The sequence below is a fragment of the Streptopelia decaocto genome, assembly GCF_964273445.1.
Source record: "Streptopelia decaocto genome assembly, chromosome: 1".
Lineage (NCBI taxonomy): Eukaryota > Metazoa > Chordata > Aves > Columbiformes > Columbidae > Streptopelia > Streptopelia decaocto.
Window position 1 is genome coordinate 115,508,869 of NC_138663.1, and position 14,957 is coordinate 115,523,825.

At 44.5% G+C, this 14,957-nt stretch overlaps 1 protein-coding gene and 1 long non-coding RNA gene across 11 annotated transcripts in view; one reads left to right on the plus strand and one right to left on the minus strand.

Moving 5' to 3' along the window:
- Nucleotides 1-1,015: 1,015 nt before the first annotated feature.
- LOC309435185 lies at nucleotides 1,016-7,576 on the minus strand. The gene is made up of 2 exons (XR_014183122.1): nucleotides 6,710-7,576; nucleotides 1,016-3,341 (listed from the first exon to the last, which is right to left on the minus strand). It is a non-coding gene; the product is annotated as an uncharacterized lncRNA (long non-coding RNA).
- Nucleotides 7,577-7,853: 277 nt separating this feature from the next.
- The window catches only part of KDM6A (lysine demethylase 6A), a 157,824-nt gene continuing 150,720 nt past the window's right edge, over nucleotides 7,854-14,957 (plus strand). The window contains exons 1-2 of one of the 10 annotated variants that reach the window (XR_014183119.1): nucleotides 7,854-8,631; nucleotides 8,888-8,951. Coding sequence is in view for 7 of the 10 variants with exons in the window: in XM_082043114.1 (XP_081899240.1) it covers nucleotides 8,471-8,631; nucleotides 8,888-8,951 (225 nt within the window). In the remaining 3 variants the exon portion in view is untranslated. The remainder of the gene's footprint in view (nucleotides 8,632-8,887; nucleotides 8,952-14,957) is intronic. The other 9 variants (XR_014183120.1, XM_082043114.1, XR_014183121.1 and 6 more) reach the window with 9 other exon arrangements.

Here is a 14,957-nt window from a genome sequence, read left to right on the forward strand (position 1 = left end):
AATATATACCATCACCTGTGCAAATCATCAGATTTTAAAAGTTGCTGCAAAGGCAGATGTAGTAGGAAATATGTAGGAAAGACTTGTAGACAAACAAAATAGTTTGTCAGACAGGTTAAGAAAGATTTCATCATCTTGACATCTACAAGAATGTTAACAAAAAAGCAACATATACAACAGTTGAGGCTTTTAAAATAAATAGTTCAGATACTTTCTTGAAAAGATTTGTTCATAAAGCACAAAACTGAATGCAGCAAGAGCATGTGACACACTGCTTTAGGAGAAAAACAAAAATATCCAGTAATAATGTATCTTGGATAACATTCTGCTCCAGGATTTACAAAAGTAAAGAAGATATCCATTCATCTAGTTGGCTGACCATCACGAACAGCTCCTTTCAAACAAAACCTTTAACTTTGCTTCAGAGCTGTTTTAGAAATGATATTTACTTTTTACTTACAAACCAGAAAACCAGCAAGCTACAAAGTTATTAGCTTAGCATCTTATGTCAATACATACGTTAATACCTAGCCATAGAAACCAAAGCTGCTTTTTCTCTCTCCACCCTAACATCATTTGCCAAACTCTATAAAGTTACAGGGCAGCTACAACTGTCAGTCTGACAATTAATACAAATTAATATAAGCACAGTATTTTTATTATCAACTTCAACAGTTTTATTAGACTCCTGCATAGTCATGAAGGAAAGCAATGTCCCTTTCTTTGCACTATTTTTTGAAGAGCAGAGGTACCTGTGCATGATCATCTTCTGCCAAATGAGTGACTTCTTTGGAAGGTGTAATATCATAAGCTGCCCCATCCAGTTCCTAGTGGGAGGGTGGACACTTACCTCTTGTCTTCTGAAACTATTAACACAAATGAAAGCATGCCCATATTTGGAACACACACCAACAGACACGGCCAAAACTGTGGCAGGTGGGGGCAAGGAACTGGCATGATTAAAAAAAAAAAAAAATCTGCTAATAGAAGCACTGTAAAGGAACCACTGGACAAGTTTAGTTTTTCATATTATTTATTTCTCCAATTCTGCAGAAATTGTCAGCTAGTGTAATATTAGAGATTATACTATAGAGCCCAAAAAAGACAATACAGTGGTAGCTCTTCTAACTGCTGGTAGGATTTAAGCATACAGGTGTGTTCATGCTAGCATGCAAAGAACTAGTCTCTCACACAGAAAATCTACAGAATATCCAAAACAACTGATTTCTGAATTTCATGAAACAGCTTAAAATACAGTTAAGGTTATGCATACAAATTTATGGTTTTCCATGTTTAGATTCAATTTTTGACATGTTATTTATTATTTTTAAACAAGTAACAATTCCGTTGAAGTTTCTGTTGCTCAAGGGGAATTTTATGATTTCTGCTGACACACCAAATGGTGAATGATATTATTGCTTAACTGATAGCTGTATGTACTTCTTATGACTATGAATTACCACTTAAATTCCTGATGAATTCGAGCATTAAGCCTTTGAGATACAATCCAGGTTCTAAAATGAGTTGACCAAGGGGAGGAGAGGGCAAGAGACAAAAATGACTACATGATTCAAGCAAGACAGAACAATGTTAAGTAAGGTCTGTAACTAAAGCATTTAGTAATTACTAGTTTTCTAACACTTTCATAAAGAAAAAATATCTTCATGATAATAATGTATTTCCTAGATAAGTTCACTTTTACTGCCCTTATCACTCAAAGGTAGTATGGTATTTCTGAGACTGAAGAGCAATTTGTCCATCAGCATATTGATAAAAGAATATCAGAAAGACATTTTTTCAAACATTTTCTAGTTTCAATAATTAACTGCTACACATCTATTTTTTTTCTTACAGCCAGCAAAAGCATTTGACTTTTCTGTGCATTTAGAAAAAAAACAAACAAACCCTTGGGTTTTAGACCAGTTTCCCCTTTCTTGACCACCATTCACTGTGAAAATGTTACATTTATCATCACATAACACTCATTGGAACTTTAATGAGGGTAGTAGAGGGAACACACGAATTGCAGATCATTTTGTTATGAACTCCCGGACAATGAGGGCTACTGCTAAAATACAAAAATCATGTACTACAGGTTTTTTTGCTCCAAATTTACAGAACAACATAATTTAGTAATTTAAGCTTTTCTGCCTTTATCTTGTAGTAGATGAAGACCAGGAAGAAAAAAAAAAAAACACAAGAAAAAAACTGTTAATGAATATGGAAGGTTAAACAAAGGGAACACTTTTTCCCTGACCAACCTATTCTCAAGTTGTGTTAGTTTATGCTACTTTCCCTTATATGCCAAATAGCCACATATTTCAGACAGCTTGACTAAAATCCGGCAAGGTGGGAATAACACAATGTTAGATTTATATTTTGTTAGACACAAAATGGCATCCTGTAGGTTCTTCTGTTTAGTTTGCTTTTTCTTTGCCATTTTTTTCAGTAGCTATACCTTGTCACAAAATCCACAATTGTCATCACGTTTATTCTGGGCTATTGCAAAATGTTTTGCCTTATAGTTAGAGGTCCTCTGAGCTATTAAAAGCACAATGTTAACTCCACATCTAGAAAACTTCTTTTTTTTAAACAGTAGCATCAATAGAGACCACATGTGCATCCTAAGCTGCTTCAAACTCCTGTGTGACAGCATAAGGAGGTGACTTATTACCCTCACTTCCCTAGCAGTTCACAGCTTGCAGCTGCAAAGAACTTCAAAAAGCAGGAATGAAAGATCAATTTGAACTAATTTGCTTAACTTACAGCACCATAGTTTTTCAGGGGCTGAAATAATGAATCTTGCTGTAGGTGACTAGCAAATATGTCTTGGACTACAGGAGACCATAAGATTTAAATTGTATCCAGCGGGGATTGATATATTCTTATTCAAATTTGCTACCTGACTTGGAAGTCACATCAAATAAGTTAATAATAACCAATAGGTTCTGTTGATCATTATTTCTGAAAATAAGCACATATCTGAGAATGGATCTGATGAGGTGGTCAGATAGTAAGAGAACAGCAGTCGTCCATGGAAACACTGTGACCCGGAAAATCTTCATAGAGAAAGTCTGGATTTTCAATTCACTTGATATGGACCACTGAAGTGTTGCATGGAACTTCTGCACTTCTGGAGAGCGAGAGCTATAAAGACACAGAAAATAAGGCTGGATTTGTCCAGCAAAGAATATTGTTTTGAAAAAGTGAGTTGGTGGTAGATGCTTTGTCCAGGGAGAATTTCATGTCAAAGGAAAACAGAGTCATTCCTCCACCAGCTTGTCCATGCGGCAAGACATATAAGGAAGTTCAGCCTGCAGACTACATACTGAAGTAACTGCCTTTAAAAAAAAAAAAAATTTGTATGATACTATACAGAACATTTGGAGAGTTCAAGAAAAAGCTCTCTTCAGTTTTTTTAAGCCCAAAAAGCAAGCACAAAGAAAGCATATGGGCAGCTCCACCTCCTGAGTTGTGAGAAGATTAGATACAACTAAAATGAACCAGTGTGATATACTCCCACCAGGTAGCCCTTTTAAGTTTAAATTCACAGTTTTCTTTTTTAAGGAGAAGTACACATTAAAACTTATTAATATTTATGAATCCATTTGCTCCCCATATTTTACATAAGTAGCCCAAAACCAAGTCTTTTTTGAAGGTATAATTCTCTGTAGAAAAAAAAAAAAAAATCTACTGAATTCATAGGGCTCCGATCTCCAACAAACTGCTACTTTGTCTTGTCCCAGATCATGACATGGGAAAAAGCAGATCAGGCCTCGTGCATTTGTCATTCAGGACACTTGCAGCAAGGAGCTTCATACTTTGCAAGAAGCATTCCCGACACTAGACAGTATTTATTGCAGCAAACAAGCCTCCAGCAAGGACTTCCTATCAACAGATTTATAGTGAATTTGTGGTGAACATTCATGACAGACCACCATACTCTTGCTCACAAAAATGGCAGGATCACCACCACCTCTAAAAAGGTCCTCCCTTAATTGACAATGGCAAGCTAGCACTTGATTGCTGGAGTTGAAGGCAGCGAAACAATACTGATGTGAAGTAGAAAGCAGACCTGGAGCAGGTCACCCTTCCCCTGTTCCATGCTACATGAAGTTATCTTCCTGAGACTGAGCTCTTTTACACACACACACATCTTTTTATATATATATATATATATATATATATATATATAAATAAATATGTGCTCAGGCTTGTCCTCTTTGCCAGTGAACCTAGACACTTGTGGTACCAGAACTAACTCTGACATCAAGTGAGATGGCAGCTTGATCCCAGTTGTTGAAGCTGAAACTTTCCCCCGTATGAAGTTTTTTTTTTTTTTTCTGAGTGATTTCAGGAGTTGCTTTTCAGCTTAGCAAGACATCAGGTGATGTGTATGTGCAAGGAGAACTCTAGAATTAGGTTTTGCTGTTTCTAACATTACTTTTCAAGAAGTGGGACATTAATTTTGCATCTCAATTTCAAGCTGAAGAGAATGACCAGCATGCCAAAGACCTACTTGGAACACAGAGTTCTCTCTGGCATTAACTACTCTGCAACTGCATACACACTAACAATATTCAGTTTCTTAACAGACTGGGCAAGTCTTTGCAGCATGACAAGGCAACACTTAACACAGCCTATAGAAATACACAAAGACAACATGCATGGAAAATTAACAGGGTAGAAAACATACAGGAAAGGGGATCCAAAAAGGACTGTTCAGTCCAAGAGTGTTATGGGTCCACAACTTTCACAAAGAAGGTAGTAAAGTGGTTCTGAGGACTCCTAGATGATCTGGGAATTTAAATTAATCTAAAACCTAACAAGTTCACTAATATTTGATAGACACAGAACAGTGCTGTTTCCTTCTTTCTTCTCAAGAATTTAAGGACATACTCCTTCTGGAGTCAGCTTCCAGGTATATCTCACAGTGGGAGGTCAGCATCACACTTGTCTGAAATAATTTCTCTCCTTTCTTACAGATGCTAGCATATCAATGTTAGCTTCCAAAATTGTTATCTGACTGTTTGCAAGGGCAGGGACCACTAGTTTCAGTATGCATTTTCAAGCTTTTCCTGCTGTTATTAAAGAAGGTAAGCTTTGGATACATCTTGAAAGAGTTGAAACAAAATTAAGGCCTTTATGGCACCAATTTAGTCAGCCCAACAGTAGTTCACATACGAAAATAAAAAGCAACTGGAAATTAAATTGAAACAATACAGGCAGGGTGTACTAAAGGAGGAATTCAGGTGCTATGGCTTCAGGTGCATGGAAGTTTCTTGTTCTGCTCTCAGTTGAGCTGAGACTTGTTTGCATTTCTATGAAATCTCCTGAGTTACTTTGTAACTTAGAAGTTACCTTCCCCGTACTGTGAAATAGTTTCATCTACTATTCTTTCTGTTGATTTACACTTGGCCTATGTTTCCGTTTTGCAGCATGATGTCATAATCAAAATCCTCAGAAATAATGTGCTCAAATACCTTATTTTTGGCACATTACCAATCAGTGGAGTTCTTGGCTCTGAGTTAGGTCCCTAAGGAAGCACTGATGAGAAAATACGTGACTCAGAAACCATGTAAAATACAGACATGGATGGATGTTTGATCATAGCTGTTTTCACTATATTAATAGACTATGGCCCATTCCCAGAACCAAAAGTAACTTTTTTTAATCTGGATTCCAAACTCAAAAGTACTTTAAACACAAATGCCTGCCTCTTATACCAATACTCTAACCAACTGGCCACTGTCTATTTTATAAAGATATGCAACCTTAGTGAACTCAGATGCTTTTTTGTTGCATTTGTATCAGAAAGCATGGCTACACAACAAGATTCTGTTCTTAAGACGACCAAGAACATTATTCAAGACTTTGTCTTGACCAGATCTCCAATCAGTACTCTGGGAAGCAGTGCAGGCCTGCACGTCTGCCAGTGTCTCTGCACGGTGCTATAGACACCATCAGGACCAGAAAACAGTTGAGGATCCATTTGGAAAGCATCACTGACGTGTAAACGTAAGCTGTAACACCTAAAAAGGCAGAAACATATTTCAGTTTCAGGAGTACATGATTTAAAGCTGGCAATTATAAAAAAAAAAAAAAAAAAGGATAGAACCAGCAAGAGCAGCACTGTGATTGGAGATACCTTGCATAGTTTGGCCTTTGACCTTATTCATCTTATTCCTAAAGGCAGTTAATAGCTTCACTTATGCTTTACAGTGCCTGGCGGTCATGAAACAGGCCCCTACCCAAAGGGAGAAAATCCAACTGACAGAAAATTCTGCTCAATTGTGGGGCTTCAGGTAGACATTGGAGAAGGGATACAGTGATGTTACAGAACGCTGCTGCTAAACTGTTTTTGGCAAAATGAGTATGAGCAATGAGCTGTGTCACCACACACCTGCAAAATGCTGATATTCTCATAAGCACCAGAGCAAAGGCAAGCTCTAATGGATTTTCAAAACCCTCCCGGAGAAAACCCCAGAGCTTCCAGGCTGCAGGGACAAATTAACAGGACTGTAAAGAAAAAAACGAGACTTGAGTTCCTTGGTAAGCTGGGAGGGGTCAAGGAACCAAGGATGCCCAGGTAACTCAAGCCATGAGGAAGACTGTGGGTAGGCTTGGCCTTAATAAAGGAGGGGATGCAAGCAGAGCACACAAAGCCCCTCTCCCCTCAATGTCCAAAGAAATTCAGCAGCTTACTCACGTGTGAGACGTTCCCAGAAGCCTGACTTGGGTCCTTCATGCTTTCCTACAAATAAGCTCCCCTCCGGCCCACCGCTCCGCACCCCCATGCCGCAGCCGAGCCGCTTAACGCAAGTCCCGGCCGGGATGAGGGACCAACAGCCCCCCTCGGCGCCGTCCCTCCCCGCCCTCACGCCTGCGGGTCGCCACCGCCTCGCGAGAGCGCTCCCGCGCGGCGCCCGCCCCGCCCCCGCGCCACGTGACGGACGCCAGGCTCGCGCCGGCGGGCGCCACTCCACCTGTCACTGGCTCCCGGGGAGGGGCGGCTCTCCCTCGGGCACCCTCCTCTCCCTTACCCCCCGCCCCGCTCCCCGCGCGCCTCGAGTGCAGCCACGCGCTCGGCCGTTGGCGAGGTGGCGGCTGCCGCGCGGGCGGGCCAACGGCAGCTCCACCGCGGCCGGCGCGTGCGCCCGCCGCAAGCGGCGGCAGAAAACTCCCTGCGCCGTTGCGAGAGGGCGGTGAAAAGCCACGGACCGGACACCGGCGCTTCTGCGACTCCCCCGCCGCTTCCCAGGGCGGGTGAAGTCAACTGCCGTGCCACGGGGGCTGCCCTCGCTTCGGCCGCCACCGCCCTTCTGCACAGGCGTTACCGGCCACCCAACCAAGCCCTCGGGCGGCGGCTTCTCCTCCTCCCTTCTGCTTAAGCGCATGGAGCCCGAGCCAGCACGGTCTCTGCTCCCCGCCCGAGGAAGCCATTATTATCCGGTTGTGCCAGGAGCGCCACGCCCCGCGCCCAAGCCAGGGCAAGGCGGGCGGGCGAGCGCGCGCAGCGCTCCCCCAGTCAGTGCCGCACGGCCCCCACCAGTGAGGCCTTAGTGAGGGCCGCTTCCTCAGCCCGGAGCCCCCGTTACGCAACTCCGCCCGTGAGCGCAGCCCTCCCTCCTCCCACCCCCACGGCCCGCCACTCCCGAAAACTACCCCCTCCCCCGCCTTCTCGTTCTCCGGTTTTTAAAGGCGCACGCCAAACCTGCTGGCGGTGGGTAATCGAAAAGCTCCTCTGACTGACGGCCCTTCTGACCGCTCATAAGCCGCAAATTCCTGAAGCCCCGCCTCCTCCCTCAGATGCTGACCAATGGCATGACGCCGTCGAGGGAGGTGGGAGCCGAAGGCCAACCAAGCCGAAGCGCAGCGGTAGAAGAGCGCTATGACTGACGTAAGTCAACAAAGGTCACGTGCGGCGCCGCGGAGGTGGCGATTGGCTGCGTGGACCCGAGCGGGCGGGCGGGGAGGGGGGGGGGGGTCACGGTGGCGGCGTGGGGTTCGCTGTGTGACACAATTACAACAACTTTGGGCAGCTGCTGGGGAAGTTTGTACAGGCGGCAAACACACCCCGCTCGGCAGGGCGGGCGGGGCCCCTGTCACCCCGGCTCCGCGCACCCCTCGCCAACGGGGCGAGCGGCGCCGCGGCGATGTAAACACCGCTCCGCCGCCATCCACCGCCGCCGCAGCAGCCGCCGCCTCCTCCTCCCCCCCCTCCCCCGAGCCTCCAGCGCTGGGGCTCCCTCCCTCCCCCCTCCCTCCTCCTCCGAGCAGCGGGGCTTCCCCCCGCCTCCCTCCCTCTCCCCTCCCTCCCTCCCTCCCCCTCCCTGCCGGCTGTTGTTGTTGTAATAAAAGTTGTGGTGTGTGTGTGTGTCGGGCACCCCGCCCCGCCCGGCGCTGGGGGGTGTTGGGGGCGCGCAGGGGGGGGGGGGTTGCGATCGTGAGTTAATTACGCTGCGTTTCCATGAAATCGTGCGGAGTGTCGCTCGCCGCTGCCGCCGCCTCTGCTGCTCCTTTCGGTGATGAGGAAAAGAAAATGGCGGCGGGGAAAGCGAGCGGCCAGAGCGAGGAGGACTTCGCCAGCTTGACAGCCGAGGAGAGAGAAGCCCTATCCGGCCTCGACAGGTACCCGCTCCCCACTCCGCCCCGGCCGCCTCCGTGTCCCGGCTCGGCCCGCGCTCCCTCCGTGTCCCCCCCCTCCCCTGTCGGCGGCTCCCCGCTCGGGAGTGCGTGTGTGCCCGTGTGCGAGCTCCCGGCCCCCGCCGCCGCGCTCTGCCCTTGCCCGCCGAGAGCGAGCCTGCCTGCCCGCCTGTGCTGGGGGCTGACTCTCGCTAACGCTGGTGCTTCTCTCCCCTCCCTCCCGCCCGCTCCCCTTCTGCAGCCGACTCTTCGGATTTCTGAGGCTTCATGAAGATGGCGCCAGAACGAAGGCCTTGCTGTTAAAGGTAAGCGCGAGGGTGGATGTGGAGCGGGGCTGGGGGGGGGGGATGGGGGGGATGGGGGGGAGGGAGCCGGCCCGGCCCAGCCGCCCCCTCCCTCCGGTCCCCCGGGCCCACACGGTGTGTGCGTGCGAGTGTGCACCTGGGTGCGAGTGCGTTTGGGGCACCGCCACATCCGCGGCCGCACGTCCCCGCAGGCGGCAGGGCGCTCCGCCTCGCACCCTGCTGCGGTCTCCCCACGCGTTGCTGCCGCCTTTGCTCTTTCCCCCTCCCCCCCCCACCCCGTAGTCAGCGCGGACCCCCGCGCAGGAGGGATCCGAGCAGGGCCGGGTGTGGGACGGAAGGAGCGCGGCCTTGCGGGCTCCGCTCCGGATACTTTGCGGGTGTCCGTCCAGCCCCGGGACGGAAAAGTGCTTGCGCGCCGGGGCCGGAGCCCGGGGCCGGGAGCAAACGCCAAGCGGCGCGGCGGGGCGGGGGAGGGGGGCGCGGGGGCGGGAGGGAGGGGGAGGAGGAGGAGGAGGTGGCGGGGGGGGGAGGGCGCGCGCGAGGCGCTGCTGACGTTGGCCTCTCCCGGACCCTCCCTCGTGATTTTCGCCCCGCGCGGTGGAGGCCGCGGCTGCGCGCGCCCTGCCCGGCAGCCGTTGCGCGGCGCGGCGGGGGGGAAGCTGACCCGGAGCCGGAGAGAGCGGGGCGGCCAGGCCTGGCCTTGGCGGGGCGGGCGCGGCGCTGAGCGGCTCCCGGAGCCCGTCGCCGAGTGACTTGTTTACTCTGCGGGCCCGGCTGCCTCTAGCGTGCGAGGTCCTCGCCGAGCGCCGTGTCCCGCCCGGCGGGCGCCCTGCCGTCCCGGCCACCGGGCGGCTTGACAGGGAGCGGGACGGCCCGAAGGTGGTTGAAGCTAGCCCGGCCTTTTGAGAGAGATGTTTCTGTGAAAAGTTGTTGGCCCTGTCATTTAGTTAAGTAATGGCTGCTCCTGTCGGCCCAAGATGGCCGGACAGGGAGGAGAAAGAGAAGCGGGGTGGGAGATAAACACGAAACAAATACTGGGAACACTAACATGCACGTCGTCTGGAGCGTGAAGGCCGCGGTTAAGCGTTGAGGGAAACTCTCCTGCGCATTGCAAGTTCTTTTTGGGTGCTCTCCTGCTGCACGCAGGGCGTTTGCAGCGCCGGTGCTCTTATCAACCTGTAGCACATTCTGCTGCCCATCCGTAAGCTACTGACAAAGGCTGTGCAGGCTGAGTGTCTGCCAGTTGTATTTAAAGGCTAAACCTGAAGAAAACGTTTGTGTAACAGAACAAGTGGAAGTGTTTTTAAAATATTACACGGTTGAAGCAGGGGACTGGGCTCTTCAGGTTCCTGCTTTCTGACTTGTTCCTGTCAGTAGCGTTGCATTTGACACTTTGTTCATCCTATTGTTGTGCCCGTGCTGTAAGCTGATACTTACACGTGAAGAATTTTTTTCTCATGCTGGTCTTGGTTGATCTGAAGACCTAGCTATAAAGCACATTGAATTCGGTAGCCTAGGCCCTTACTTGTGTTTGGATGTTTATTTCTGGCATGATCAGAAAATCTCAGTGTCAGTACATGGGGGGAGGGGGGAGGGATCGAAGGAAAAGCAAGTACACTCTTCTTTGTGCTTGCATTTTTAAAAATCTCATGCTTTCCTTTTGATTTTTAGAGTTATTTATAAAAGTACTTCTTCCGATAAATCAAAAAGGTTGGGGAGTGACATGTCAGACCAGTTAAATAATGTATGTTAACTGTTAGTGGGCCAGAATTAATGCGTGTTCTGTGAATGCTGTTGAGACTATCAGAAATACTAGAATTAGAGCTTAAGGATGCCCGATATAAAATAAAAGCATCATATGTAATTATATTGTCACATCACAAGGTTAAGTTTTATTTTGCATGCTATAAAATTAAGTAATGCAGGCAGCAGTTCAGCATATCGGTTGAGTTTTGAGTCCTTTCTTGCATGTAATGCGTTTTCTTTTTTATACCAGTTCATTCAAGCTTCAGTGTGTACAGACAGTCTGTTTGAGATGACTGAAGTTCTGGGGTATTTCGCTAGTTCTGAAGTATATTTCTAGAGATATCATTGTATGTTCTCCTACTGTATCAGTGTATGAATCCATGCAGTGAATACCAGAAAAACCCCACAACCAAATATTTTGGTATTTCACCTCAGTTTTCTGATGGTGTCTTGGATTTTTATGAAATGCACACTAACAAAGCGTGTTCTTTGTAAAACTTGTCTCTGAGGAAAGTAGATTGTTGAGGAAGTAGAAAGATGAAAATGTTACTGTTCAGTGCAAAGATATTTGAGAGGATTTTCTTGGCTTGAACCAGGTTCGGTTTTGTTTGTACTTTTTACTTGCAGGGAATGTGCACATATTTCAGTTACCAATATTGATAAGAAGTTATTTTTAAGATGTTTGTTACTTAAAGAGTTCTTTTTTTGTGTGTCTGAAGCTTCATAGAGTCTGCACTGGACGGGAAGGTTCAGAGTAATTCATCTAGCAAATCAATTTTTTGTAGCAGTTATTTTTATTGTAGGAAGTGTGGCCATATATATATATATACCATATATATGTGTATTTAATTATTAGTGTTTACAGCGATAGCACCAAAATCTTCTGTGCATAGAGCAACAACAGCTAACAAAGACCCTAGACTCCATAATTACAAAATCCTAACTGACTGATATAAGAATCTATAAGCCAGCACATTATAAAGTAATGTGAGATTTATGTGCAAGTATAGCAGGTGAGGAAAATCATTGAGTCATGTTTCCAGCGGAATACTTCACAAAGGCAAAAATTTATTGGTATGCAACTTGATGTGAGAACAGTATACTTGCTATTGAACCTTTTAAAAAGGTGGGCTGTAGCAGTCTCTTCTGTGAGCAGCTGGCAGTGTTCCCTAGTTACCTGTGGTTAAGGTGGTAGGAGATGTGTGTGTTTGAGGAGACTGTTTTGGGGGGAGGTGGGGTCTTGGGTTGCAAGTGTTGAGGGATCTGCTCCATTATCTGCAGAGGTACTTGTGCAGCGGCAGGATTCTGTTGTAGCTTGAAATCCCGTGTCTCAATGCAAGGAGGAGGCAGTACTCTTGTTTTTGCTGGGGTTCAATTGAGGAGGCAACACGTTGGCCCAAGCCACTTGCAGGCTGACCAGGAGATTTCATGAAGCCTTTGCGGTGGGAACTCTGGTGTAATGAAGCTACACCATCACAGAGTTTAATAAGAAGAAATCTGAGATCTCTCTCAGGGGTGGAGGAAGCTTCATGTCTGGACCTTTAACATAGTTGTTGGTTTCATTCATGCTGTAGGTCTGGACTGCAATCCCCCTTCCTTGGTAGTTTTGCTTTGTGGGATGTATGGCTGTAGTATCTTGAACTAAACTGCATCCTGATGCTGGGTGTAACAAATCAAAAGAGCAGATAAGACATCAGGGCTATACAGGTTTGTGAATTATTGAAGATACAGGATAAAGGTCAGGAATATTGTATTGTTGCTCCATGCATTGGATACATGATAAACCAGATGAATTCAAACTTTACTATTATGTTGTACATGCTGTTAGTATGTGTGACAGAGAATGGAATTTTCTATTGCCAAAAAATTGGGTTTTTTTTGCAGAAAATGAGCTTAAAAATCATAGTTGGTAGTTAATGTGGTTTTGGGGGAGATGAGAGGGAAATTGAAAGGTCACCTATCAAACTGGTTGAAATGCTGCAAATCAAATGTAGTCAGTCTTGTATAGGATAAAGTGTTCAGTGTTATGCCTCTAGTTAACAAGAGCATTAATGTGAAGGAGGAAAAACAACGTAAGCAACCCAAAAACGAAACACCTTGCTCTTATCTTGATGTTTCTTTTTCTCAGGAAGATGTTCTTGCAGGATTTGAAGCCTGAAGATTATTTGATGGTGGGGTGGACATCCATTGTATTGGAAGTGAACTGCAAAGCATTTCATTTTTTCTTTCTTCCTCCTTGCCTTTTTTTTTTTTAATGGTACTTCCAGTGTTTAGCCAAAGTTGACTAAATGACAGACCTTCGTTTCATAAGTTATAATTATTTGGCTCCTGTACAGATTTAGCTTGATGTAGCTGGTATAATATATTGGGTATAAGATGCTTGTTAATTCCTATTCATTGAGTTTAGTCAGTTTCTCATATCCTGTAGACAAAATTTGAAGCATGTTTCCATTTAAAAGTATGGATGTTGGAGTCGATTTAAAGAGAAATAAAGTAGTTCTATGCAGTATACCAGGTTTTGGTCTCTTTTGGTTTTGCAGCCCTTTTGTTTTCCAGCTGATTTTAAAAATCGTATTTCCTTTGTGTAAAGACCATTCATTGACAAAATTAACAAAGCGATTATCTGTGCTTTTATTAAGCATATAAAATAAGTGCACAGTGGCAATATTCTTTCATCTTTCTTGTAATTGTAGGTGTTACTTGTTTAAAAATAGCTCCGGACAGTGTGAATTAGTATATATTGACTTTGTCCCTTTAGTGTTGACATTAATGTTAATTTTCTACTAATCTATAATTAAATATTCTCAGTTTTAATTATAACAGACTTGAAAATAATTATGCAGAAAAACATTTTAGGGAATTAGTCTAGGTGAAGTAAAGTTTTTTTAATAACTTTGGAAACATTTTAGCTTTATTTATTTTAATGAAAACAAAGAAATATTGCTTTAAGAAGAAATACAGTGTTTGCCTTATAATGGCAGTGCTGGGAATTGAGAAACGGGGAATTAGTACCATGGGACATTTGAGAAGCATTCTAGGAATTAGGCAGCCTCTCTGGTTTCTCTAAATTTATATCCGAGCTGTTGCTTTTTTTTCTTTTAATATATTCTACACTTGTTATTATTTCTTTATTATCTAGCATGCTATTAATTGGAACAAGTTAAAATTGGTTAAAATTTTGTGAATTGTGTTGTTTGCAGAACTGGTTTTCTAGCCTTTTATGAAGGTATCTGGAAGTGAAAAGATTTGGAGTAAAAATGTTAAGTGGATAATGTTTATTGGATAATTGGGATGGATGTATAGTGTTTTTTTTTAAGATAATTATTTTTCTGTATGCAGTTTGGGCTTTATGGTAACAGAGTAGGGTTTTTTAGGATCTGAATAAGCTGTAATGAATAGCACATTTTATAGTTTATGGCTGTACCATGTTTATACTTTGAAATGATGTTTACAGTCTGAGTGATATTTATGTATACTGAGCTTAAAGCCTTAGCTATAGTTTTGCAATATTTGTACTTCATCTGGTATAGATATATATATATATTTTTTTTTTTTGATGGACATTACCTGGTACTTTTTGTTTAAGTATGAGATACTTGGCATGTTTTGATATTTTCCAAACAAGCGTTCAAGGCATACTTCTTTAAAACAGTGTTTCTAATTACTCCAAATATACGTTCTTGACTGTTTCGGGTATTTCTTAAGTTCAAAGTGCAGTGTTATTACTTCCTGAAGGCAAGGAAATTGATGAAGTTACAAATGTTACAGTTGTTATTTTAATATGTTAATGAAAAGTCAAGAATGTACCTCATCTCTACAGACAACAAACTTCTGTAGAAGTGTAGTTAAGATTGCAGGACAGCTAGCATATTGGTATTTGTATTTCAGTAAGCTTTATCTTTGCTATCAGGAGGCTATTAATAGGGAACACAGTATAAGATCTTTATTTGTTATAGTAGGTTTTAATGTTTTTTAAGGAATAAATGTTAGATATTACAGCTCCTAAGTACGGGTCTACTGAGTCTCGAGGCTGAAATGGTGCATTTCTTTAAGTGATACATGTGCATAGACTTAAAATAATTCATGCCCTGTTTATGTTAATAATCAAACAGACAAGGCAGGCAGCAACTTGACAGGAAGAAGAGAGAGAAATATTATTCTATTTTGGCAGTTGAGGAATAGATGTTCTGACAAATTTTTTAATTTTTGAAAGTGTTTTCCTTCAATTCCATTCCAATAATTTAACCACTGAAATCCTTC